The sequence below is a fragment of the Pagrus major genome, chromosome 16 (assembly GCF_040436345.1).
Source record: "Pagrus major chromosome 16, Pma_NU_1.0".
Taxonomy (NCBI): domain Eukaryota; kingdom Metazoa; phylum Chordata; class Actinopteri; order Spariformes; family Sparidae; genus Pagrus; species Pagrus major.
This window is the reverse complement of record NC_133230.1, coordinates 23,312,097-23,339,556: the sequence shown is the minus strand read 5'-3', so window position 1 is coordinate 23,339,556 and position 27,460 is coordinate 23,312,097. Positions and strand designations below refer to the sequence as shown.

At 42.9% G+C, this 27,460-nt stretch overlaps 2 protein-coding genes across 5 annotated transcripts in view; both read right to left on the bottom strand.

Moving 5' to 3' along the window:
* Positions 1-180: 180 nt before the first annotated feature.
* Positions 181-6,369, bottom strand: pomt2 (protein-O-mannosyltransferase 2). 4 transcript variants are annotated; one of them, XM_073482722.1, is made up of 23 exons: positions 6,198-6,369; positions 6,056-6,104; positions 5,599-5,913; positions 5,424-5,508; positions 5,232-5,336; positions 5,019-5,127; positions 4,791-4,899; positions 4,201-4,360; positions 4,016-4,122; positions 3,825-3,907; positions 3,418-3,527; positions 3,242-3,308; positions 3,084-3,144; positions 2,879-2,957; positions 2,614-2,765; positions 2,402-2,493; positions 2,223-2,299; positions 2,062-2,133; positions 1,912-1,971; positions 1,716-1,821; positions 1,466-1,606; positions 1,071-1,182; positions 181-889 (listed from the first exon to the last, which is right to left on the bottom strand). In XM_073482722.1, coding segments are annotated over exons 2-23 (2,310 nt in total). In that variant the 5' UTR covers positions 6,058-6,104; positions 6,198-6,369; the 3' UTR covers positions 181-783. The 4 variants fall into 4 exon arrangements, with proteins under 4 accessions (XP_073338823.1, XP_073338822.1, XP_073338825.1 ...); XM_073482721.1 differs by having other exon boundaries at positions 6,056-6,369; XM_073482724.1 differs by lacking the exon at positions 6,056-6,104.
* A 1,091-nt stretch (positions 6,370-7,460) lies between these two features.
* Positions 7,461-27,460, bottom strand: part of LOC141010321 (latent-transforming growth factor beta-binding protein 2-like) — an 89,583-nt gene continuing 69,583 nt past the window's right edge. The window contains exons 28-41 of the mRNA XM_073483202.1: positions 27,338-27,457; positions 26,498-26,623; positions 24,768-24,890; positions 22,953-23,081; positions 17,429-17,557; positions 15,885-16,019; positions 14,680-14,889; positions 14,512-14,598; positions 14,064-14,192; positions 13,660-13,800; positions 12,544-12,717; positions 12,172-12,450; positions 11,910-12,059; positions 7,461-9,750 (exon numbers count right to left, since the gene is read on the bottom strand). Coding sequence (XP_073339303.1) covers positions 9,581-9,750; positions 11,910-12,059; positions 12,172-12,450; positions 12,544-12,717; positions 13,660-13,800; positions 14,064-14,192; positions 14,512-14,598; positions 14,680-14,889; positions 15,885-16,019; positions 17,429-17,557; positions 22,953-23,081; positions 24,768-24,890; positions 26,498-26,623; positions 27,338-27,457 — 2,102 coding nt within the window. The 3' untranslated portion in view covers positions 7,461-9,580. The remainder of the gene's footprint in view (positions 9,751-11,909; positions 12,060-12,171; positions 12,451-12,543; positions 12,718-13,659; positions 13,801-14,063; positions 14,193-14,511; positions 14,599-14,679; positions 14,890-15,884; positions 16,020-17,428; positions 17,558-22,952; positions 23,082-24,767; positions 24,891-26,497; positions 26,624-27,337; positions 27,458-27,460) is intronic.

The window sequence follows — 27,460 nt, the reverse complement described above, 5'->3', positions numbered from 1 at the left end:
CAGATTAAAATCAGACCAATAGGAATTGATCTTATTCATTTTTTTTATTGTTTGAGCTCTTTTGTTGTTTTAAGGCAAGTGTCTATTCTGAGTCTAAATTGTGGTCCAAGGAGAAAACTTTGGATGTGTTGACAAAATGATGATGGAATATTGATGTTATGAACGTAAGTAAGCAGATACTACAAGAATATCAGTTTATTGATCATACTGAAACAAACGTATGACACTGAGAGTCAGTAGTAGTCAGACAGCACTAATACAAAAATACTGGGCACTAAGATCAAGACACTCGCAAACAAAAATACTGTCTCTGAGAACTCTAAAACCTATGTAACACGATGCAGCATTTAAACGTTTCAGATTTATTTTCAGTGGCTCCTTTCAGGCACTTTATCTTATTATCGTGACATACAGTACACACATATACACATTTAAGTCCAGGGTGTGAGATGTGCTGTGAGTTAAGGCAGCTTGGTGACGATTAGTGTCAAGATCTTTATTTTCAAAAACTCCACAACACTCTGGCTCTCATATTGCACTGGTTCATGTCTGTCTTATAAAGCATTCTTTACACTTTATAGACTACGACACTTGGAAATGTTGAGACATAAATACCTAGACACGTAGAAATTCTATACTAGTGTGGACAGTCGGTACCTTATAAAAATGATCTTTTTGTGTAAACACTCTAAGACCGTGAGTCTGTGAGACACATGCTTGATTAAAGTCCCTTAAATTCAGAATAGCTGTTATACAGTACATCACAACTTCGTGCAAAGGTGACTAGAACTCCCAGGAGTCCATCCACTTCAGGCCAGCCATGGCGCTGCCCGCCTCGTGTGCCAGAGGACCCGTCATGCCGTAGGAGAGAGGATGGAACAAGTAGAAACTGATGGACAGAGAGGGGATTATATAATGTATACAAATTAGAAGAAGAACTTGAAAATCACAATGGAAGCAGGTTAACAAACAGATGTATAATCCCAAGGAAGCTCATTAAATGCAACAGACATCAAACACTGAAGATATACTGTTTATGATGACTCTGTAAGAATAAACAGTCAACTCACCTGTAGAGAACACTAAACAGAAGTACCATCAGACCGACTCTCTGCAGCCAATCAGAATAAGGTCGGCGGAGAAACAAGTCAGCGCTTTTCAACAGAACGTCTAATGTGATTCCTGTGAAGAAACAAAATGCTTTATATTCATTGTGAAACAACTGGAAATACAGTTCTCATAATACTTTGGGAGATGTGCACAGGTAGGACAACTAATACTTTTTTTTTTTTTTTACATTTTGGTACCATTAGAAGTATGTAAAGGGAAAGGAGTTCCTTTTTTTCTGATTTCCAATCTTTGCCTCATGTCTCTCTCTCTGCCCTCGCCCTTTGACCCTTCCTCACAGTTTGAAAACCTCTGGTCTCCATAATGTAAGCAGCCAATATGCGGTGGGATTTGGTACCTGTTAGCATGCTGTTGAAGAGCATCGCAGGGAAGTAGTGGTGGTAGTAGAGCACACGGCCCATGGTATAGAAAGGTGCATAGTGCAGCAGCCAACCGAGGAGCAGCTGTCCTCCTTCTCTCATGAGCACATGAGAATCCTCTGAAAGACAAAGTGCAGAACATGTATTTGATGTTTAGATCTTGTTGCAACCATAATCAGTGCAATTGGCGCAAAAAATGTGCGATGGAATCACTGTCAATAACCATACCTATTCTTTTCTGTCCCAATGAGAAACCTCTTTGTAGTGCTACAGAAGCCACTGCCACCATGATTACATACAATCCCAAACTCGCGAGGTTTATCCACCAGACCACCTGAAAAACAGGACTTAATCATGAGCACATTACTGCGTGTTGGTCAAGAGCAACAACAGAAAAAATGAAGTAAGCTGAAGAAAGACTTACAGGGTTCCCCAGCAGATAAACACGATAATCTGTGTCATTCACTCCAGAAAACCTCAATCCCTTTACACAAATAAAGAACATTTGGAGTTAGTTACTAGACAAGAAAAAAACTACAAAAATAAACTTTCTACTGTAGATTATTCAATGCACCTGATAGCTGATGGGCCAATGCCAGGGTTTTGAGTTCATCTCATTGTCTTTGGGTTTCAAGCCACTGTTACCCTAAAAAAAGACATTGTCTACATCAATAAATCACTTATGATAAAACACATTCTTGAATCACAGACGGATTGACATCTTTTCTTTCTTACTCTTATCATAACGATGTGGGACTCCAGTAGGATCTCCAGAAAATGGGGCTTCAACACAGACAAACTTATGTTGGGCACTGCAAGAAGACACAAAGGAAAAATTAACACGCTGATTAGTGGATGACATCATGAAGTATAGGGAAAAAAAAGTAGGAGTGCAATGAGCGTGTTCATCTTACACTTGGGATTGATGTGATCTTCGATGTTCCACTGAGAGCTCGGAGTCTCCTTCAAATAGGGACTACAGGTCACCTCCACCTGTTCCCAGCCCCTGAATAGAAAAAAAACTTCACTTTATGACACCTTATATATTAAAATGTGTTTGAACAAACACATCCACAGTCTAGTCATTAGGATCATCCCTAATCAGAGCAGAGAAGATAAGATTTACCACTTAGGGAGTGTCTTGCCAGAGGAGTAAAGCACACATCCGGTCGCTCGGTGCAGAAAGCGGACTTTGCTACGTAGCACCTTCACCAGGTCACCCTTCCGCCCTCCGCACACCTCCACCTGCCACAAGTCATTGATGTCGCCTGTGCCATTCTAAGAGGAAGGTGGAAAAGTGACATGCAATCAGAGTTTAATATGTTATTAATACTGAATAAGGGAAGTTAAAAGTTATTTTTAGTGCAGCTTTGAGCTGTGGAGCTACTCACAATGCCATAGCCTGTAACCTGGAAGTGTTTCTTGGTCAGAGGAGCCTCATGGAGATGACTGTGAAGGTTGCGGGTTGTTCTGAAAGGACCAACAAAAATGGTATTCTCTAAAAAACATACACATAATTTGGATCGGAATGACATGGACTCATTTAAATCATTAAATGTTTTCCGTGATGATGCTCCGTGAAGTCATGATACTTACTCCTTGTGCTCCAGTCGAATGATGTCACCATGTCGAACAAGATCAGGTGTCCCAGCTTGAGCTTAAAAAAGACAAAGATTTAAGATGCTTTACTTCCCTGAGACAGAAAAAGCATCCTATCAATATTTCATAACAGTAAATCAACCCCCTCTTCTCACATTCATTATCACCGTGTCTGTGTACGAGCCACACGTTGTTGTAGTCCTTATGAAGATAGGCTGTAACCTGTAAAGGAAAATAACAGAGAATATGGTTTATTTTGAATAAAGAACAGATATTAGCATAGTCAATTATGTTTGATAATGTTTCTCACTTATCTCTCTGGTAGCCTGACCTGTTGCTGTTTTGCTCCAACTCCCTCTGGGTATAAGTGCCAGTGAGAGTGCAAATAGCCTCCAGCAATACGGAGGTTTTTTACTGTGATGGTGGAGCCATACGCCAGGTCTGCATCAGAAGAACGACGAGATATCGCCTTACATCATTTTCAAAACACAGGAAACATTTACATTTAATGAAAACTGCCTCATGAAACGTCATTTCAAGTGGCAAGGAGACACCAAACTAACCACGCCCAATAAAACAAAAAACCCTGATGTGCAAATGTTTCAGCCCATCTGCCCGTTATCAAAATTAAGGGACTGCCTACATTTCTCTCTGACCTCATTTTCCATTTTTCTTATTAGTGTTTTTGTAAACACAGCTGCAGCGTCATGTGGTTTTATTCACACGTTTGGCACTTACACTCAGGCATGGATGCATTGTGCAGGTTATTTCCAATTAGACGAGACTGAAAGGCTGAACTGAAGAAACCATCTCCTGGTCCGCTGGTGAGAGAAAACAATCATGATTACCCAAACAATGGATTGGATGTCATCACTGCAGTACAGTACATCACTGTGAGATGAGCAGTAATCAGTGTGTCCTTAACATACCTTTTGTTCAACACAACAAAGTGGATTGCAAATATTGTAATGTAGAGGAGGATTGGAAGCAGGATGAGTCCAACAACCCGAGCCAGAAGGTGCTTGGCGATGTCCACCTGGAGGCAGAAAATACAGTCAAACTTCTACTCGTAAACATTTTTAGCTGCCAGTGCCATTAAATAAATGCTGATTACCAGTGAGAGGCTCAGGTCTCCCAAAAGTCTCCAGAGGTCCCAGACTGTGTTCAGTCCCACCAGAAGGATGACAAACAGACCCACAAACTTCACCCCCAATGCCCCAGCAAGGCTGACACCAGTCAGTACCAGCCACAGCCACCAGGAGGCAGAAAAAGGCCTGAAGACAACAGCAAGCAGGGAACAATGTCTGTATGTACATGTATATGTATGTACGAGGGCAGCAAAGATTAATTGATTAATAGTTAATCAGTTGTCAACTATTAAGTCATTTGCCAGCTATTGATAACTGATTAATCTGTTTTTCTGGTTTCTTTAGTCCTCTTTCAAAGTGTTTATTTTGACCAAAAAATCTGCATTCGGTTTACAAGAGCGTGAAATAGGAAATAAGCGAGTCATCTCATATTTGACGCTGCAACCAGCGAATGTGCACCATCAACAAAAACGTATTGATCAATTGATAATAAGGTGATTGAAATTATCTACTGATTATCAAAACTGATTTGTAAAGTGTACAGAGACTCTCTGGGTGATGTGCACTTTAAATAAACTGAAGTTGAAGATAAATTAAAGTGCTTGTGGTATCATACCTGTATCTCTGCTGGTTGAACTTGACCATGCTCAGCACTGCTGCCATGATGAAGAACATGAGTATGGGGTCTAACAGGATGTACTGGGAAATGGTGATCGAGCCAGTGTCTGTCAGGAAGCAGGAATTAAGCAAAAATCCATTCTCCGTATTAGAACAGGATAAATACATGCTGCATTGAATGGTTTGACATTTAAATAGATGTTTCAATAATTATATGATCACTCACCAAATATAAGCAGGGTGGCAGTGATGAGAGCTGCGGTGTGAGACTGAGACAACTCCAGCACTATGAGGTAGGCAAAGACTGGGAGAAAGGAGCCCAACATGGCACAAAACTGGAAGACAGGAAGCAGGACAGACACATCAGCTGCCTTAATATGTCTTAAGAACATTTATCAATGTTAAAAGAGCAGGTTTTCTAGTGTGAGAAGTTGCATACCCCTCTCATCCCCCAGTAGTTGTGGTGTTCATATTTATCTCCTGGCTTTACGAAGGGAAAGGTGCCATCATAACCGGTCATGTAACCGGCGAGACCGATCAGCATCTGCAACAGAGTAAAAAGGAGATCAGTACTCAAACTAGAGAGGTTTCCCTGAAGACACGAGAGTTTAAACACAAGAGGACGTCTCACTTTTCCAAGAGGAGGATGGACGTCGAAAAAGAAGGTCCTGTTGATGTAGTAGCTTCCCATCTTCCCAAAGTGCGTCTCATCCCAGCTGAAACACCAAAACAAGCCGCCACATACAAAAACTAGACTTAAAATTCACCAAATGCACATGCATGCATTGCAGAGGACTTTCACTCACCACACATGAGGGGGCTCTGCGATCTTGTAGAGGCGAGTAGAGAAAGACAGCCCCACCACCAACATCAGCAGCATCCTGCTCGGAGGCTCATTGCTGCTGTTTCCTCTGGCTGAGCACTGAGATGTCCCATTTGAGGACTGGGTGTCATCTTCTGAGTGATGTCCTGCAGTTTGACTGTGAGTGTCCTTTGACAGAGGGGTGGATGGGGTCTTTTCTGAGCTGGGAAAGATTTTCCTGTTTCGTAGTGCTGAAGTGTCCCCTGCTGTTTTGTTCCATTGTGAAATGCATTCTTCCTTTGCCATTAGGACATAAAACCTGTGATGAAATGAGCAGACTCCCTTGGAAGAGAGGCAAGTCTAATATTTTGGTAATACTGCCTTATCGTATAATAAAAAAAGGTAGTTAATGAGTGATGTCTAGATGATGTGTAGCTGTGCTATCTGGGACAAATACCTACATTTAGCATGGATAAAACAACACTGGGAGCCAGGTATGAGTTCTCAATACTGTATGTCGGTAGTGACAGTGAATGTCAGACCTTTCCAACTCATCAACTTATCAGACATATTTGAGCCAAGACATTTTCATCAATAACATACTTAGCCTAGCTTATCCCAGCCTGCTCATTTCTAACCGCGTATCCACTCGCAAAAAGGCGTAATTCCCAGCAAAAACTGCGACAGTTTAAGGTCGCTATCGCCTCAAATTGCTGTTTTATTATTAAAAGAGTCACATTAGCAACACAGCAAAAGCACGAGTGGATGGCTGCGGCTCGAGCCGACGAAACACGTATGAAGCGAGGTGGCTTCTGGGAGGTGTATTCCCCTGTATTACTAATGCAGGCATGTTGTACCGTGGTAAACGCAGTTTCCCAGAATCCTTCAGGAATAGCTCTCTTCCCCGGTTAACCAATGGGAACAAAGTTATGGAAAAGCTGGAAAAGCAGACAGTGGTGCGTTGTTCTATTTGGCCACTAGAGGGAGACATAGTATAATAAATGATTTGAATGCTCATTTCTTTCTTTCTTTCTTTCTTTCTTTCTTTCTTTCTTTCTTTCTTTCTTTCTTTCTTTCTTTCTCTTTTTTATTTATTTATTTATTTCTTTATTTCATTTCTGGGACCATCATTTCCAAACCCCAGTTCTGACATATTTATAGTTTTGACTGTGGAGGATATTCTGTGGCTCATCTCTGCAGCCAAAACACAAACACCAGTGGTAAGAAGCTAATTGCATTTGCTCAAGTACAGTAATTACAATTTTGAGGTACCCTTTAATTATTTTAATTTTCTGATGCATAAATCTTGCATCTCACTTCACTTCAGAGGAAACTATTTGTACTGCACTGCATGTATTTTCCAGCTATGCAGATTCAGATTTTACACTCTTGCATTGAAATTACGCATTAAACTGCCTGCAGTAAATTAATTAGAATTAAATTGAGAGCTATGCCTCAAATGAAACTTAAATGGTCACACTTTTACTTACATTCAAGTAAGGGACCTTTATTTGTGTATTTTCACATTGATGTGTTACTACTTTTGCTGAAGGATCTTAATATGTCAGCCATCACTGCCAAAAACACACCTCTAACCACTTATGCTTAGACAATAATGTCCCAGTGGTCCATATACATACCTGCACCAAACAGCTCAAGACTACACTGCTTTATGTAACAAAATAAAACAAAAATAAAACATTGAATGCCTTTGGAACATACTACAAACTACGACTCACAGACTTACTGTTCTTATTTTAATATGGATCACAAACTTCCACCACAGAAATTACTATAAGATTATACACATGGTAAATGCAAAGTGTGCAGGTGCCTTTTTGCAAAGTAAATGATCAAAGAGACTGATATTTTTTATGTTTTTATTTTGCTGACTGATAGCGATTACAGTCAAGAGGTAAACAAAATGAATGAGCATGATATTTCCAATGACCACAGCTTTACAACAAGACATTTATCTCAAGTTATTTGCGGTTTTGAAAAAGGCTTTTAAATATTCCAACTTTGACCTAAATGTTACATGTCCGGTCCGGTTCAGGCGATGATTTGAACAGCACAGGAAAGTACGGTGGACATCAGGTGGAAACATTTGTACAACTGTAGATTCATAGGTTATTAATGCGTGAGAGAGGTGCAAGTCATCAACTTTAGTCATCCTCCAAAGTTAGAATTGGACTTTTATGTTTCTGCTGAGATTTCTTGAGACAAGTTCAACACATAATGCCATTATTTTCTTCAACCTGTATATAGAAGTCATAAATGTATGAGTGGGAGTTCAGAAACCAAATGCGTAGGCCGATACTGACTATTATGATACATTCATGACATAAGGATCCAACAGAGACTAACAGAAATAATGTTCACAATCACTAATATTAAGCCATGGAGTTGTGACGCACAGAAGTCGGTGCTTGCATTTCAAAAGCATTGTCTTTGTAATGAACTTGAAGAGACAAAATGTCTGCGATCAGAACAGTGCTGCCACTTCCAAAAAATATATTTCATTGTCTGCTCCACAGGGCAGGGTATACACACAGTTCCTCTGGTACAGTGTCAGCCACTCTCCTCATACATTAAAAGATATGCTTTAAAAAAAAACAAAAAACATTTTTTTACAGACACGTATAAATCTACAAAGCTATAATGCCAGATTTTTCTTACATTTTATGCTTTATGTCAGACAAAATATTGGTTGTGCTATAATGCATTAAGAGAATATGTAACAAAAATAATACATAGTACTAGATCTGTACAAAATATACCAAACCTCTCCAACGAAGCCTTTGTCTTTACGTGCATCCAGGGATGCACACATGGGAATGGTCTGATGTGAGATCTGGGAAACGATTGCATTGCAGTTGAATGTAAAAATCCTTTTGCCTGTGAAACATAAAACCAACCATTCACTTTAAGCGGTGATGTATGTGGATAATTTCAACTAATGTTGCAGAAGTTAGCTAGAATCAAACTTCGATTAGTCTTGGAACAAGTGTTTTTTGTTACAGTTTAAGTATAAAACAAGTTAATACTGTTAAAAAAGAAAGGAAAAATGGGATCAGCAACCGAGTCCATGTTTTTCTACTTCATTGCTGGTGTTAAGATAAAACTGGTGTCAAACAGAGGAAGGCAGGTTATACCTATTGCACCTTTTTTTTCAAAACATTACATAGATCATCATATACATCTACAGTCTTTCCAGGTCCACGTAAAGGCTGAACTTTCTCATGTTTGGCTGAGTTGACGTCCCAGTTCTTGGTCCAGAGATTCTTCAGCTCGTAGTTAGAAGGCAGCTGTGGGGAGAAGTTCTGATGGTGTGTGTCAGCCCTGGCATCCATTTAGTCCAAGGTCAATGCTAATTAAAACGACTGAGCGAGATCGTGTTGGTGAGAGGGTTCGACAGTGAGGCACGAGCTGATTTACGAGTGGCGATTATTTCTTATGACGTTCCTTCTTTAACAAAACACATTATCTATCTCCTCGCGCTGTCTCGAATAGAACAGGAGGAATGGCGTGTGCCCTCTGAAATAGGTTGCTTTCTTAGTTTGCAGAGGCCCGTCGTGTAAATGAAATAAATAACACAAAAAAAAGAAAAAGTTACAGAGAAAATAATGTGGAAAATATATCTGCATATCAAATTGCCTGGGGTTACTGAATAAACAAAAATCAGTCCACAAAATCCCTTTAAGGCAAATGGATATCTGGTGAATACTAAATCCCATGTAATACATTCACTGCACATTTCCTGGTCCTCTTGAGTGTGTATAAGGGGATCTGAATGCAAGCGTGTGTGCTTTTGTATGTGCGTGTTTGTGTCTGTGCATGTGTGTGTGTTATGTAGGGAAACAAGTTTGGACGTCTCAGCGTTACTGTTGGAGGTTTAGTGCCAGGCCCTCGGGGAAAAGGGCAGGGGGGGTGGGGGGTGGGGGTGGTGTAAGGCGATCTCTGAGGGAGCAGGAGAAGTCACTGTCTCAGTTTTCTGTCTTCCCGAGCTCCGGGATCGCTGGGATGCATTTGTGTGGCTTGGCAGAGGCCACGAAGCCAGGCAAACAGGTGCACTTGTACGATCCCTCTGTGTTGGTGCACTGCCCGTTCTGACACAAGGGCACCTTGTCGCTGATGTCCTCACACTCATTAATGTCTGCAAGGAAAGGAGACATGACGGGTTAGTCAGCAGGGAGATTTCACAGCTGAAACAGCTGCCCGCGCCACATCTGCTGCTGAGCGGCGGGAAACTGTAACGTTGAAGTGATTCAGACTTCTGATTTCACTTTAACACTCCTTCCTTTATTTTCATCCTCCCTCCCTCCCTCCTTTCCTTCCTTCCTTCTTTCCTTGCTTCCCTCTTTTTTTACTTTCTTTTCTCTCCCTCCTTCCATTTTTCTTCCTTCTTTCCTCACCTCTTTCTTCCTCTCTCCATCCTTCTTCGTCGATCTCTCTCTCCATCCTTCTTCCTTCCTTTTGTCCTTCCTTCCTGCCTTTCAATTTCCCTTCAAATTTGCTTCCTTCCTTTCTACCTTCCTCTTCCCCCCTTTTTTCCTTCCTTCAACTTCACTTTAACTTTGCCCAAACCCCTTCATTTCCTCCTTCCTTCCTCTGTCCTTCCTTCCTTTCTTCCTAACTCCTTCCTTCTTTTCTCTTCTTCCTCCCCTTTCTCTCTCTCCCTCCCTTCCCTTTTCACTCCATTTTCTTTCCTTCCCTCTTTTCTTTTCCCCTTTATTCCATTTTGCTTCTACTTTACTTCCTCCCATTCCTCCTTCCTTCCTCCCTCCCTCATTCTTCCTCACTCCTTTGTTTTTCCTTCTTTTTCCCTTCCTTCCTTTTCCCCCCTTGACTTTAGAAAACAGCAGCTGATGAACCAACCTCACCTCAAGGTTCATCCAACTCCTTCATGAGCAGATGGAACTCAAAACGAAAATGGATCACAAACCATTTTGATAATCCGTTGACCTTTTATGTCATATTTCAAGCAAAACATTCTCTGGTTCCAGCTTCCTAACTGTGAGGATTTGCTGCTGGTCTTTGTCTTACATCATACTGTCATAAATCAGGTAGTACATTTAATATTTTTCAGTGTTTGGACTGTTGGTCAGACAAAATAAGATGATTAATCGAGAAAATAATCTGCAGATTTATCAATAATGAAAATAATAGTTGCATCTTTATACAACTTGGCCAACTCCATGTGTTCATGCAGATCATGTGATATGATAAAAAACTCCACAATAGCTACTAACAGATTGTGGAGAACTTTATGCAATCCTGTGAACAACAAACAAAAGTGTTTAAATGTGTTCCAGTAAAGTTCACATTTGGGGGTACAAGGCTTTCACTCAAACTCAATGATATGTTGCATAATGTCTCACGTTGTATATCTTTAATCAACCATGCCGTCATGTTGCGTGTCAGCTGGAAAGGATGTGAACTTGAATTCCCGGCCATCTTGAGCGCTGAACGGCTCAGAATGATGGTTAAATTAACAATGCATTGGATTATGTTTCCTTTTTGGCCTTCAAGTGATTTTTCTTCCCCCCCCCCCTGCTTCCAGCCCTGGAGGTCTGATTGTCATTTCATGGCAGTCAATCTCAAATGACCCTCTTGCTGTTTATGTCATGTTCTGCTGGGGAATCATGAGTGGTGATATTTATAAAAGGAGGCATGGCACAAGTTGCACAGCTCCCACATGTTTCCACAGGGTTGGAATTCAATCACTTTTCCTGGGAAAACGTCTGGCCTTGGAGCTGATAAGCACGTATGTAGACAGAATATTGTAATCACAGTGTTTCATTACAACAAGACAGTCTCACTTTCATACAAAACAAACAAAGCACACTTAAAACGATATAATATCTCATGTAATACACTGGGTGGCTAAGATTCAAGGCCTCCTTTCTCTTGGCAGTGCGTCACTGGGGAATTTCAAACCAAAGGGCAACACACAGTGGTTTTAAGGAGCACACTGCTTTATTAGTTTCCCATAAAATATAACTTAACTCAAGGTTGTTAAATTCAAAGCGTCTCCTTGAGCTTGATGATACACTGCGAGTTACCTCACTGAAATTAATCCAAGACGTGGCTCCAAAAGGCTTAAACCTGAAGGGAGAGGTCACTGCGGTTCAATCCCGAGCTTCAACACCACATTTTTAAAACCAGATTAAACAAGGTGATTGATCGCTATTGATTCTAGGGAGTCCCTGAACGTTTTTTGCTTGGATCACAGAGTGTGCTTGGATCACAGAGTGTACATGCAGATGGTCTGTCAAGAAAGATATAAACGATGCTGGGAAAGAAAAACCCCACCTATACAGGCCATCTTGTTTAGGTCGAACTCGTAGCCGTCGAAGCAGTCGCAGGTGTAACCTTCTCGCACACGAACGCAGCGGCCGTTTTCACAGCCGTTCAGGATCCCGCATTCCTCCGCTCGGAGACCCTCAAAGGCATCGTAGCGGTCTGATCGGACAGAGAAACATGTAAAAAAAAAATGCATGTTAAAACATCATACAATAATTGATATTATAAAAAAATGCATTACCGTGCGCCTGTGAAGGATGCATACAATCACCTGCATAGGGATCCACTGGTTGTGGCTGGTTCTCCCGTGGTCGTGGGATGGGGACGCGGGCAGGTGGCTGTTGAACGCTGTAGTCATTGTCGTTGAAGAGAGGAACGCTCTCAGGAACGTCATACGGTCCCGCGGGGTTGCCATAACTGTCAAAGTACGGAGGAGCAAAAGGCTCCGCAGGATCCTCTGCCCCCTCGATACCGTACTCGTATCCTGGCCGCTCTCGCAGACTGTCTGTACCTCCTCTCCGAGCCAGGTTGCACATTATTGCATAGTCCTCTGAACACAGCAGCACACAAAGCGGAGTTATATTTTGCATATTAAAAACTGTTTATTTGTTCAAGCGTGTCTTATGTGCACCCTGCTGCTCACCAGAGTCTCTCCGGGGACAGAAGGCACACTGTCCGCTCCAGGCGATGCCGTACAGGCAGCAGCATTCAGTGTATGTCGTCCTGCGTCCCTGGAGGGGCTCCGCACACATGTTGTCCCTCTCCAGACGCTGCCAGCAAATATCCATGTGCACATCGTGATCAGGCTCGAGAGTTTCTGGGAGATAGAATGAAAAAGAGATTCACAAAAGACAAAGAAAAAAAAAGGAACTCTAGACAATAAACTCAGTTTTGTCCAAGAGAGCAGTGTTATCCATAAACTATGTAAACTCTTTGTTGTTTCCCGGCTACTGTTGATGCTTTTCTTTTGAGACATGAGCATGTGCAGATTATGAAAACGAATTTCCCTCCTGGGACAATAAATCTACGATGATGAATCTAAAGATGGAACGAGAAGTAGTTTACAGAAGCAGGGCTGCAGCTAAAGATCGTTTTCATTTTTGTTTTTAAATCTGCAGATGAAAGATCAAACAGTCATTTGATGGATCACACCAATCATTTATCTGAAAATAGTAAACAATGTCAATTATCAATTCCCAGAGCTCATACTGACACATTCCAATTGTTGTTGTTTGTTTGTGTTTGAACGAACAACCGTCAAAAGATATTACATTTCCAGTGAAACATCTCTAAGAAAAGCAACAACTCACATCTGAGAAGCTGGAACTGACCAACATTTTTGCTGGAAAATTAAATTACATTAAATCCCTGGATTATCAAGATGGAAACCAGTCAGCGTACTTGACGACCCAACGACAGACACAACTGTTCCTTTGAAAACAACAATGACGGCACTCAAGAGGTTGACGTTGCTGCAGCTTCAGTTATATCAGATGGGATGACACTGTAAGCTCTCTTTGACTGACTTTAGTAAGGTTTTGATTGACCAGGCTCCGCTGGCGCTAGCGCTGTCCCCCTGTTGATCTGATTGGTTGAAGATAGCCTGTGATTGACGGTGATACACAGATCGCCTAATGTTTTTTTTTTGAAAGAGTAACAAACCATCTGGTGTTGATCAAAAGCTCTGCACACAACCTGATTCATCCAAACAAGTAAAAATGTGAAACTGGTCACATTTCAATTGAAAATGTTGTCGCACCTTCTGTAGTGTTGAGGCTGATGCAGCGCCGCCGCGTGCTGTCCAGAACCAACGGAGGACTGCAGAAACAGTTGAAGGAGCCGGCAGTGTTCACACACTCTCCGTCCTCACAGGCATTTCCTAAACCACACTCGTCGTAATCTGAAGACACATTTACAAAGAGAGGCACACAGACGTCACAACATGAAGAAACAATCATTCAGAAGTGAAGCTTCTGAAGGTCCTTTACAATACATTGGTGGATTTGAGTGCAAAATCAAAAATACAGGGTGAAAGCAATGAGGTTTATAGGAAATGTTGTCTTCATAAAATCAACCGAAACACTTGAGGCAAAGTGTATCTGTTATTGTTGCATGGATGTTTTCAAATCTTAAAAGAATTTAAACATAGATGACATTTCTTACCCACGCACTCAAGCCGGATGTTGTCATAGTAGAAGCCGCTGCGACAGTAGCACGTATAGGTAGAGAAGAGATTGGAACACTGTCCATTCTTACAAATGTCTGATCCAAACATCTCACACTCGTTTGCATCTGAGGGGAGAGAGAGATTCACACCCTAAATAAGCGGGATGGAAAGTAACAACAGCCAAAATCTCTTATAAGTAGCTGTCATGACACAGCATGGGTACGATAATTAGTTAGGTATGCAGGCAGGTATCCCATTAAGCCTTGGCCTGGCTGTAGAGACCCTCGTAAATGTAGTGAGGGATAATGTCTGTAATGCTGGCTTTAAAAGTTTATGCAGTTGGAAATAAAACAGGCTGACATTGCACCTTTCTGAGCCAATGCAAAGTTTTGTGTGCTCAAGAATATCAATAAAATAAGTTAGCATGTATGAGAGTGAGGGTACCTATGAAAGGATGCGACTCTCCCAGAGCTTGTGTAGAAGAAACAGGCAGTAATCCACTGCCATGAGGGCACAACTGGTTATAATCATCTGGAAAATAAAAAGTGGCTGGATTAGCGGCAGAAAAGATGCAAAAAGACGATAACATGCACTGGAAGTCCTCTGCTGTACCTCTTCCTGGGATAGGACAAGCGTGGATCTCGCAGTTGTCCCCCCAGCCTTTGCCCACCGTGCAGCAGCACTCCTGCTTGGTGGTGTTACGAGACACGACGTTGTCGCAGAAGTTGGCGTCATTCAAGTTAATGTAACACTCTTTCCTCTCCTCCTCTGCTGAGGGGGAAGACGGAGGGATTCCAGCAGGCAGTTTGGGGGTCATATCAGCTGTAGATGAACAAAGAGAGAATTTCTTTAGGCCAGGGGAGGTCAGAGGTCATTGTTAGCTGTCGAGAAGCACCTGTGGAGGTGGTAGGGAGGGTAAATGCTCACTTATAGCACTGCTTGACTCCCTATTGAGTTGGGATTTCCCTGTACATAAAGAAGAATCTACACTTCAGCTGTACATCATCACACAGTAACACTCCAGCAGGTAGTGCATTACCCACGCCTGCCACTGCTGAGCCTGCTCATTTGTCCAAAGGCATGGGCTCAGGCATTTCATCGTTAAGCCGCCGGCTTAGCCAAATGGAAACACTGGCATGTGAGTCAACACACCATTCACTCTCACATGATTGATTAACACACGTCAAAAGCAAACAGCGGAATGTGGCAAAAAGGTACACAAAGGCATAGCTGGGGTTTAGTGCCCAGGCAGAAGAAAAAACATCCCCGCTGAGGGCGCGCCGCTTAATAATGTAAATACGGCCAATTCGTGTACACATACGCCTGTCAAGCTGCAGAGGTGATGGTGTTTCCATGACTCAAAAGGCCTTTTCTGTCATTGTGAAATTGCAGTGCATTGCATATCTTTGACCTCTGCACTTGAGATCATTTTAGCACAATGTGTCTGTAGCGCTAATGGCCAATAGCTACACCTTATCCTTGTTTGTCTTGGGAAGGAAATGGGTTGCAGTAACTAGACCCTTAGGATATGTACTTGGCTCTACTGGAGGTGTTACTTCATCAGTCATTCGAGGGATTAGGCTAATATAAATTTTTCTAGGCAACTCACCCAACCATAACCCCATCCTATAAAACAAAATGGAAACAGCGAGGTCAAAAGATCCTGTACGAGACGTGGAGTAAGTCATGTCCACCTCGTCACCCTTGTTTGGATAATGAGAGACGGCTCATTAAATCAGGGAAAACTCCGTCTCCCAATGATGGGATGGAGAATTAAGTCCAGCGAGTCACTGTGAGTGCTAGTCCTGCTCTATTACCCAGGGAGCGGCACTGGCTGGTGATGGGATCAAATTCCTCATTGTCGTTGGGGCAGATGCACAGGAAGCTGCCATCGAAGTTCTCACACAGGGCCTCACCGCACAGCGCCAGGCTCATCTCGCACTCGTTCACATCTGAGAAAGACAGGAGAGGAGGGCGTGAGGTCAGTGAGGTATAAGGCACGTACGCACAGGCATGCGCTCCAGAAAGGGTCGTGGCAAGGCCACACGAAAAAGTCTTTATCATCTGGTTATTGGAGGAATAATTCAGATCCAATTGATATGAAAAAATCCTCATTATGTCCATTATAGATAAGCATTTCTTTGAAGTAAGTCTGAAGTGAGAGTGCTGAGGGAAACTTGATCGAAGATATTTCCTCTGTGTGCAGAGCATGCAGAAAGAAAATGGAGGCAACACTTTGAACCTTATGAGTCATCTTTGTTATCACCGACCAACGCTTTACAGCAAATGCAATCTAAGTTCACTTTTAGCTCAACACATGACGTGGGGACTTGAGAATAGAGAGGAAAATGTCATGGTCTGTCTAACTTGCTAATAGCTGTGTAATACTGTACACTAAAGCTTTTCAGTGTTACCTACTCTTGTAAAAACACTATGGGTTGTTCTGCTGTTGTATGCATCTGCAGACTCGATTTGCCAATTGCAAACAATACAACGTTACGTAGTTCAGTCAGCCAAGCATGTTTTGTTCATTTATAATTCCTCCTGGGGTTGAAATTTTTAGCTCCATTTATCATTTTAACATCAAACTTGATGAAATGATTTCAGTGTGTGCTTCAGTACTTTCCCAACATTTCCAGCACATGTCAACAACACTGACAATACTGATAAAATGTAATCATTTTGGTCACCGTAAAAGTGATACGAAATCTTTTCCAACCCTATCATCTCTACTTTGGTTTGTGCAGTGAATAATTCTCCCTGAAGAAGAGATTAAATCAGTTCATCTGTCTGTATACAAAATGCTGAAAGTTGATCAAATTTGATTAATAAAACTGATAAAAGTGAGTGTTTGCAATCACGCAGAGTAATTTAAAGATAAGCCTGGTGATATTCTATATTTTTATCAATGAATCCAATTAAAATAGCAAAACCAACATCAATCCGTCCTACTCTATCTGAGGCTCTCAGCACCAATCCTATGGGTTCCTCATCAAAATGTAAATCTTTAAAGGCCATAAAAATGTACCTTCAGTTTCAGAAAAGTCTACATAAATTCCCCAAAAAGCTGGGCACTGTAGTTTTTAGCAAAAGTTATCCAAACAGATGTAAATAGTGCATTTATTGGGGACTATTTTCAGATGTGGATTTATACACATTCGGTGATTCGGTGAGTATTTACAGCAGCAGGACTGAAAATACACTACAGTGTCCATGTTCACTGTAATGGAGGAACATGTCAGTACAACAGTGAGGCTCTCTGCTGTGTTTTTAATAGTTTTCAAACAACAGTGGAGCATCACCTCACTTATCCTTTAAACAGTCATGCACAAAGAATGTTTATTTGAGAGCAGATACAGACCGACACATTTGCTCGTATCTCCCGGCGGGTTGGTGTATCCTTGGTCACACTGGCAGCGGAAGGAGCCGTCCGTGTTCTCGCAGAAGCCGTGGTTCCCACAGATGGTCTCATTGACACACTCATCAATATCTGCGAGGCGAGAGCGCACAGAGAGGTGAGCGCAACGTTAATATTTACAGCCGCGCGCCGCACAATAGACTTTTAAACTGCTGCGGTAAACACAGCGCCGCTTTTCCAAAATAAACACCTCGACCTTACAATAACAACAGAAATCACAGCCACCATAACACGTCAGAGAGGGCGCACAGATAAGACAATTCATTAGCAGGGTTTTCAAACTGTGCTGTTTGCAAAATAAATTCAGGGAGACTTTCCCTCTGCATCAACACAGGGAAATGGAGTGTGACGTGGATCTGGAAAACTGTAAGCGAATGTCCTTCGGTCGTGTCGACAGAGTGAGAAGTGACACTTAGGTCACTGGGATGTTGGCAAAATGTCGGGGGAGTTTACAGCACGCAGCCAGCACTCAGCGTTTACCCAGACACTTTACAAGCAGTTGGAGAAAGATGGCTGCGACTTCGGGCTTGGCATGAAGAGATTTTTTGACAGCCCTCTCACAGGGATTGCTTTCCATCCTAATCAGTGTTTCACACTTTTGAACCAATTTGAACGTGTTTGACATTAGCTGTAGATCTCATTTAATGCTAAAATGGTAATACGATAGGATTCTAGGACTTGATTTTAGGCCAGAAATGGTCATTACGGATTGTTTGTTGCATGGCAATAAATCATAAAACAAGTTTAATAAAAACCAGTGGAGAGACTTCATGCTACATGTCATTATGTGTGTGTGTGTGTGTGTGTGTGTGAGAGAGAGAGAGACAAGGACGCTGAGGCTGTGAACACTAAACCATGTAACACCGCTCTCTGTTTGAAGGCAACATTTGTTAGCAATTTCTTTCATACATGATTTAGTATTTCTTGGCATATTTCTCAGCAGAGAGGCCAAAGACTGATACCGCTGGAGGGCAAGTGTGATTATAATTGTCTGGAAAACAACCAGAGGGCTTAATGATCACACTTCAGTCACGTGAAGCTGTTCTCGGGTCAGTTTGGATGGCTACCGGTCAATGTTTTGACAAATTCGCAAGTTTTTGTGACATAACCATTTATAATTTTTTCAGCTGTACTGAACTATTTTGTGAGTGTTTACTTGTTCTAAAGAGCAAACACAGCGAAACAAAAGGGCCAGTCATCTGTTCCAATCTGGCCGTTTACGAGAAATTTGCTCAACAGCTCATTTTAGAAAACCACATCTTGTTCTTTTCTGTTTAAAAATAAAACTCTATAATAAAAAGTCAACAAAAACAACTCAGTCGGAGACAAAAATTAAGTCATTGCTTGTATATTTTCTGCATGTAATTAAGTTGGGAACATTACGAAATACCGGCCCGTTATTTGATATGACCTGCACTGATGAAATTACAGCACACACCACTACGTCTGTTTTATCTGAAGCATGATTTGATTTTTTTGTTTCATAACAGCCCTCCCCGAGCATTTCATTCAGAGTTTCCATGAGTAACAGAAAAACAAGAAAGAGTAACAGGAAAAACAGCGAGACTTTCGGCCAGTAAAATCGCAGCAACTTGAATATTTAAGTCACATTTTGATCGTTTCCACCATTTGGGTCAAAAAGTCAAGTCCACTGTCATTCAAATATTATCTAAACCAACTGTATTTTGCCTCTGAGCACTCATAAACACTCCATCAACTGCAGAAAGAAAGAAAGTGGGCCAGAGAAGCCACAAGCCATTCGATTTGAACTGAGTGCTTGGCCAGCGTCCAACACAGACAACTACTTTCTCAGGCTTGCTGGGGGACAAGTCCTCTGTCAGTTTCGCTGTCCCGACTTGGCCACCTCTCTAACTAACATGCCTCCGGGGTCAGAGACAGGGGCTCCCACAGGCCATTAAAACTGCAGAAACAAAAATTGTCTTTGTCGTTTGTAAAACCTTTTTACAGGAAATGCTGAGACTTGTGGGCTCAAATGACTGCAAGATGATAGAGGGAGAATGGATGGATGCATACTGAAAACCGCCAACCCCCTGGATTTGCATTTTGCAGCTGTGGATTCACATGCCGAACTGGTGTAGGATTGGTAATGTTTTTTTTTTGTTTTTTTTTTTTACATTTTTCGAGAAGAATATTCCCAGAGCCGAATCAAGAGTTTTTCTCGTTGTAAGGTTAAAAGTATTGTGTATCAGAGTTTGAGGAAGTTTTTCTCGAGTGTGAAGAGCTTAAGTGGAGTTTGGAATGTTGGAATGGCAGCGGCCGCCAGCTGGGAGGTCTGGGAGGAAGGCGATGAAAGCTCTCCACTAATATATGAAATAATCAGTGTCTGCAGGCGGCTTCTCATTCATGTGTAACATGGAACAAAATCTGCTGCAAACCACATGTTGTGATGAGATGCAATCAGTGTATCATCCCAGGGATAAAAATGAGAGCACCCCGACCAAAACTATTTTAATGGCTTTTGTTCCTCAGATTCTAGTTGTGTTTGAGTGGCAGCATTACAGTTGTACTTGACCAGCCATTAAGATCTGTCATCCAGGCGGGGAGTCAGCTTTCTGATGATGGTTTGTGGGAAGAAACGGATAATACAAAGTGAGATAACTCCACCAAGAGCTCCCACCAGCAGGACCCGGGGGTTGCCTTTCTTAGTCTTTCCATGCACTAATCAGTTACGTCAGGACACACGCAGAGCTGTAAATTGCCCTGGAGGGAAGAAACTGAGGCAGGGAGGAGGGTGAGTTGTTCACTCGAGATGGGAGGAGCTGAGGTTAAAGGCGCGACACGGCCCGACAGGCACCTATCCTAATGGTCTGACCCGGGAGAACCTGCTTCCTGGATCCCGTGATGTGGTGATCGGGGGGTGTGTGTGGGTTAAGTGTGGTGTCTCTGTGCCATGTGTTAATCTGGAGCACATGGTGGCAGGCAACAAAATATAGGCATCAGTGACTGTTGGCTCACCCTCCGCAGCCCACACGTCTCCCGTATTCTGTGGGCAACCCCTCGTCTGATTGGACCCATATGTAGAGGTGATTTCACACGCGACCGGGCGAGGATGAGGTGAGGTATTTGTTTTCAGGGAAGCATGTTTGTGCGCTTTATCTACAGCCTGTCTTGGGTTAACTACAATGGAGGTTAAACTGTCATATCATGTGTGTAATTTCTAAGAAAAGCCTCTTACGCATGCACGGCAGCATGAGCAATCACACACACATGGTAAAGTCTTTAGATTTCTATACATTTAAAGGGGTTGGAGGTTGGAAAGAGTGTGACCACAGACGATTTCCGCTCCAAGCTTTATTAAAAGAAAGGCATAGCCCGAGGGAATTTATGAGCACGATGGTGAATTAAAGCTTAAAAAACAATGACCTTGGAATACACACACGTTGCCTTTTTCACATGCCGCAAGCAGCCCTAACAGCATGGTCGCAGCTGACGCGATGCTGCGGAAAAACCCCTGTTTTTCCCTTTTGTGTTACGGCCTCTAAATCTAAATGAGTGCTGGCGAGTGGAGCCAAAGACAACCGCTGCCCCTTCGAAGGCTTAGTGAGTAAAAATAAAACAACGCCCCTCACAGAAACGGCAAATTACAGTGTCTGGCCTCTTCTTAAATATTTGATGATTTTTACAAGCAGACAAAAATGCCCCGGAGAAATTGAGCTCCCCTCCCTGGACTTTTATTGGGGTGACGGCAGCATCTCCCACAACTTGCCGTCGTGAGGTGAAACAAGCTACTATTGTGTGTAGTGCAGGGCTTCTGAGGGTAAGAGGGCTTGGTTCCTTCAACTGGGGCTGTGAGTCAACGCTGAGCTGTACGAGTGTTTGTTGTGGGGTCTAGAGAAAATAGGAACAGCTGGCGTCATGACATGGCAACGGGGGAGAGATGGTAGGATGCGGTCATGACTGGGCACCCATTCAGAGTGAAACTGGGAGTTTTTTGTGGCACTTAAAGATTACATCACAGGACATTTCAGGTAAGACAATATCTAACTTTTAGCACATAGCATAACCAGGGATGTATGTTTAAATCACACGCCAATGACGACCTACGTGAGCTGCTTAGCAGTGTTTTGACTCCGACAATAAAGGAGCGCAGAGGTGAGCAGCTGGTTTCAATCTGCCCTTATCGCACTGCAGGCCCCTGCACTCTTCAGCCGGTGCCAGACAGACAACATCATAAAGTGCAGCGAGGAGGCAGCCACACGTAGCCGGGATCAGGGTGATGGAGGGGGCGGAGGTCTGATCTGTCACTGATCAGCAGTGCAGCAGCATATTCTCCCCTGATCTCCATCTGTTGATAGTCCAATAAAAACTCAGGGTCATGAGAACTTGTGAAGCCGCGCCGCAATCCGAGTGCATCTCCGCAACGGTCTCTGGTTCTCTTTCTCTAACACAAACACACGAGCGAGGATGCAGAAACCCACAGTCGACCACATGCACGCACACACTCGCACTCGCATACGCTCACAATCACCCGCAAACACCCACAGCTTGCATGTGCTGTCCAACACATCATTCCATTGTGATGCTCTCAGACTGCTTTCCTCCTCTTCGCCTGTCACTCTCCAGTGTCTGTTTGGACTCTGTCTTAATATGAGGGAAATATCTGGCATCTTGTTTTTTGTCTTTCGCTGTCCTCATAAACCAGATTTGTTGTTTTATGGTGCTATGAGAGCAACAAAGATAAGCAATGCTGCGCCACAAAATAAAGAGTATTAAACTCAAAATCCTTGTGCAACAAACCACATTAATATCTCAAATCCCAGGTGTCTAATCCTGCCAGTAAACACAGAAGGCTTCACGTATTCTCAAGGTCGTGGCTGTCAGTCCGTTGTTGTTGGACAGATGTTGGCCCAGATGTAGCATGAGCACAAACCTAGCAAGTCAACCCAGGTGACCGGACTTCTCCACGTTGGGGGGGGGGAGAGAGAGGCAAGGGCCTGACAATCTTATCCACGGCAGTGATCAGGTTGCGCCTTGTGTCTCTGCCAGAGGAGCTCCATTAGCTCCGTTGTCAGGACGAAAAGACCATTATCAACCGCTGGCCTCACACACCGCCTCCAATGACAGTGCACTCCTCTTTCTGAAGTGCCCCAATTTCAGGGGCCACTTCTCCTCATCTTCCTCATGGGCCCTTGTGCGGGAAGACCTCGAGTACCTGATAGCTTTTGATACGCATCAACCTCTTTGTGTCTGCATGCCAAACAGATATCATTATCTATGCACGGAGGGAGAGCACTGCAGGGTATGCAGAGTGCTGAGTTGATTTGAGGCTACGCTCTCCCCTATCTTTAACCACAGCACACATGGTAAATGGATAGAATCAAGTTAGATGTATGGGACAAAAATAGCTCGATTCATACGGTGCATATGTTTTTTTGCTTCGGCCTCAAAACCTGCCTGTTATTTCTTAACATAATTAACTATAACGATAGGCGGTTTGACCACTCACCACACTCTGTGGTGTCCTCTCCCTCCAGGCCCGGCTGGCAGCCCATGAAGCACCGGTAGGAGCCGATGGTGTTCTCGCAGCGCCAGGTACCACACAGTGAGCTTCCAAGCTCCTTGCACTCATTCTGGTCTGTACAGTGAGAGAGCGAGAGACAGCTGTTTGTTACTGACTGACAAACAGAGGCACATAGTCAAAACATACGCAATCAGACATTAATGCGGACACACACACACACACACCACGTGCCCAGTAATATTCCCTCCACTGCTCCTCTGCTTCCAGTGTAATGGGCTGTAGAGCAGGAGTCGGCCAGAAGGCCTGCGGTGTAGCTGTCCTCAGTAAACGCAGCAGGCAACAGGAATGGCCAAGAACAATATTATCACAGCAACCAAAGAACTTGTGAAGGAGCTAAAGGGAGACGTTCCAGAGGGAGAAACACCTCCTGCTCACAATGGGGTCATTCATACTTCCCTCAGGGGAGAGGGAGTTCAGGGCTCCAGCCATGTAATCCAGGCACCCCTCAGTCCTGGGACCGTGGAGGAAAGCCTCTAAAACCTGGCTTGGACACTTTTACTGGAGCTCAGTCCCCACCGGCTATAGATAATCAATCATAGCCAACTGTGCTATACCGGGTACACTGAAGCTTAAATGTAGCGTGACGATCAAACAGCTAATGCTGACATGTTGGTTTACTCAGAGAGTAGAAACCTCAGGGAAGGGTTTGGGGTCAATAATCACTATAGACGTGTTTCCACCCAAAGTACCTGAAATCTTTCATCCTAGGAACTACTTTTCAAGGAACTAAAAGGTTCTTTCAGCCTGTTGGTGTTTGTGTTTCCACCTGGTCTAAAGACCTGCAAAGATTAGGGTAATTAATCTACATCGCCATGTATGAAACATGTCATTTTTACACGTGACTATACAACATTGGCCCTCGTTCTATTGACGCTTTCTTCTGTAACTCCATGTTGATGTGTCGAAGCACTACACACAAAAACAAATTGGTTTGTTTTTAGAAATGGTGGCTGAAATAAAATGCTGTGAGTACTTGGCCAATTACAAATATTGGTACAATAACACTTTATAATAACCAACATTAATAAATGTGTATTAATACATTTATAGTTAATTAAACTTTACCATTTATTAAGCTTGTGTAAAGGTTTATTAACCATTTACAAAGTTTTATAAATATCAGTTGCAGCTTTAAAAGGTACAATATGTAAGAATTGGCCACCTGTCAAATTCATACTCAAAACAAATAGGGGGCAGCACCAGAGTAACCACTAATTGCTGCTAACTGCAGCTGCAGTAAGCTAGTTAGCTCAGTTAGCTATGCATCTAGCGATCCGGATGGTGAGCTTGGAGCACTGGATAAGTGTTGGTGCTAATGCTGTTAGGGCGGGAGCTTTGGACTGGGACGGGCCAGGGCTAGCTGGTTAGCATGCTAACTTCAACTTGTTAACTACAATTCTTACATATTGCACCTTTAAAAATAAAGCATATTATCGTTTGTTAATCATCAAATAACTATTAATTAAAGTTTAATTTCCTCTAAATTTACCATTTATAAGTGATGGTTATTATAAAGTTACACTGTATTCAGCGTGGACATTTGGAAAGTACTAACCCCGAAGCAGGGACCTTTTATGGGACAAAATAATGTCCCCGGGACTAAATTTAGACCCTGGTCCCTGCGGTGGAGTTCATCAAAAGCTTCCTCGTCCCTGGGGAGAGTCCCTGCAGTGGAAATGCGCCTAATGACATACACAGCAGGACATCACATGATTGTCACATGGTTTTATTCCGTCTTACCTTCACAGTCAGCCGTGTCAGCGTTATACTTGAAGCCGGCCTCACACAAGCAGAAGAAGGAGCCATCAGTGTTGAGACAATTCCCCCGGATGCAGACATTATCTTTACTGCATTCGTCCACATCTGAGGCAGAGAGAAGGGGAGAAAATTGCAGAAAGGGTGGGTCAAGATTCATTACATATTGATTTTTACTAAATATCCCCACATATCCTCTGTCTTAAGTCTATAGGGAACACCGCTCCTTTTCATAAGTTTCACAAAAAGAACGTGTAATCAAGCGCTTGTCCGAGCACAAGATGCATTGGCCTTTTGAAGCGCTTTAAAATATGCTGGCAACCAAGAAACAAAGGAGAAGAAAAAACACCTAACTCAGCTTTCCAGGCTGAGAACATTTCCCTCCAACTCATGAAAATTAATAATGAATGCGACACGCTTGATTAGCCTGAGATTGGTGGATAATTGCAGCATTACAACATGACTTGTAAGGTACTTGGACCTGGGGTAGAAAGGCTAGAAAGTGGGGAAAATTCATCGCTGGGGAAAAGCCTGTCTTCCTTTTCCCAACTTTTGATAATCAGATCTTTCAGAGACGACAAGGTAAACACACATTTGCAAAGATAGGGAGAAAAAAAAACAACATCCCAGACTATAGGTAAACACATAAATATGCTGTGACTGGATTGTTTTGGAGTTAATTCAAGGACTTCAAAGCCCGTATTGAAAGGCACAGAGAGGCTATGGCACAACCTGTTGATCTAGATTAAATTTAGATGTTTCATTCGGCTGTCAGTCCTTCATTATGTATGTTCTGTTTTCACTGAAAGACTGCGGTCAAGGCCAAGCATCATTTTGGCCTCACCTGACTAAACCCATTTTTCACTCCTATAAACTCACATACTCTCATCCTCCTCCCTTCACCTCCCCCTGCAGGCTCATGTCAAAGGGGTCTGGCTTTTATTGTGTCAGCACTGTACACACAATGGCAGACTGCGAGAAAATATACGACAACTGCTGATTTATAGGATAATTAGAGGCCAGTATTTGTCGTGGCGGGCAGCCAAAGTACCTGATGCTGGCTGGGCAGTTTGCTCTGAGCCTGTGGATGATATCTGAAGCGCTCCAAGGCCAGAAGAATGTCCCTGTCCATGGACTGACCCTTGTTCTCTAGTCCAGAGATCCAACCCTACCTGCTTCACATCCATCAGGATATTTCGCTGCCAGACAACCTGCCATTTACTTAACATCACCTCTTACTATTCTTGCAAGACACACCAGCAAAAACACTGATCCAATTCTGACATCCCAGCCAAACTTATATCATGTATTTTGACAGCAGTTTGTTGAAAAGAAAAGCCTTTCTCAGCTGATGATCAGGCTCAATTTTTTTTCCCCCATCGCTGGGTCACTGGGTGCGGCTGGAATAACATCAAACTGAGACAGTTGATGAGGCCCATTAAAGGCTGGCGTGAGCACCCATGCCAGGGGTCCCAGGCCTGGCCTCAGCACCCAGGACAGTATGATGAGGATACTGTCTGTCTGAGTGAACACACTTGTGCAAGCCAACAAGATTACTGTAAAATAACTTGCGCAATAACGGGCTAAAAAAACCATTATTACACAATTACCAACTTTCTCCAATTTACACTCGGCCTCACCCAATTACACAAAGCTCATAAAGTCATGTGAGAAATTATTTCCCACTGCTATTTGTGCTCAGTGTGTTACTGTACCTTGGCAGCCGGGCCGTCCGTCGATGGTGGCATATCCATCAGGACAGAGGCACGTGTAGGAGCCCTCAGTGTTCAGACAATCTCCTTCTCCACAGATCCCCATGATGGTTAAACACTCATTGATATCTGTCACACACAAGCACAAATACACACACAGCTGTGTTGAGACTTCAACATGATAAACCACGAGAAACGGTTAGCCACTTATGGTATATTTTCATTATCTACTCATCCCCATGCTGAAAGGGAAGTCAGGTGAAGTTTTGTTGTCATTTTTGGAGCTTCGCAGCAAAACAGCGTTGCAGCACTTTGCTAAACAACTGAAGTGGATAGGGATGTTTTAAAACGGAAAAAAACAACAAAAAAATAAACATTAAGATGGCTCCATACAGCTTGTCTGGCGTCATCCAAGTGTCTGGAGGCCCAGAGATCCCAAAATGATTTTAAAAAGATTATTTACACCCTTGACGTGCGGTCGAGCTCATGCGCCCACTTCAGGCGGGGTGTGCGCTGACGCTTTAAGCTTAGCAGCTACAGTGAAGATTCCGGCTCAAAAAATTGTGTAAATAATATCTTTTTAAATCAATTTGGGATCTAGGGGCTTCCCGAGACTTTGATTACACCAGATGAGAAGTATGGAGCCATTTTATGTTTTTCTATCCGGCTGTTTTTTAATGTATTAAATGATGATTGCTGTGGAGCTCCAGAAATGTCAAAACTACGAAACTTCGCCTAACTTTCTATCGGCATGGGGGTGAGTAGATAATGACTGAATTTAAATTTTTGGGTGAATTTTTCCTTTAAGTATGTATGTGTGTGGGTTTGGGTGTGTGTGTGTACCTCTGCAGGACGTCCCATCCACCAGCTCCAACCCATCTGGGCAGGAACAGCTGTAAGAGCCGACGCTGTTGGTGCACTGACCTCCCAGGCACAGGCCGTTGTCCTCACATTCATTCACATCTG

Bases quoted from the DNA above. Each gene is read 5' to 3' on its own strand.
- pomt2 (XM_073482721.1), bottom strand. The intron at 2,766-2,878 runs GTGAGTAGCTCC...CCTTCCTCTTAG, and splicing joins AGGTTACAGGCTATGGCATT to AATGGCACAGGCGACATCAA. The intron at 1,607-1,715 runs GTATGGTTATTG...TTTGTCTTTCAG, and splicing joins ATTGGGACAGAAAAGAATAG to AGGATTCTCATGTGCTCATG.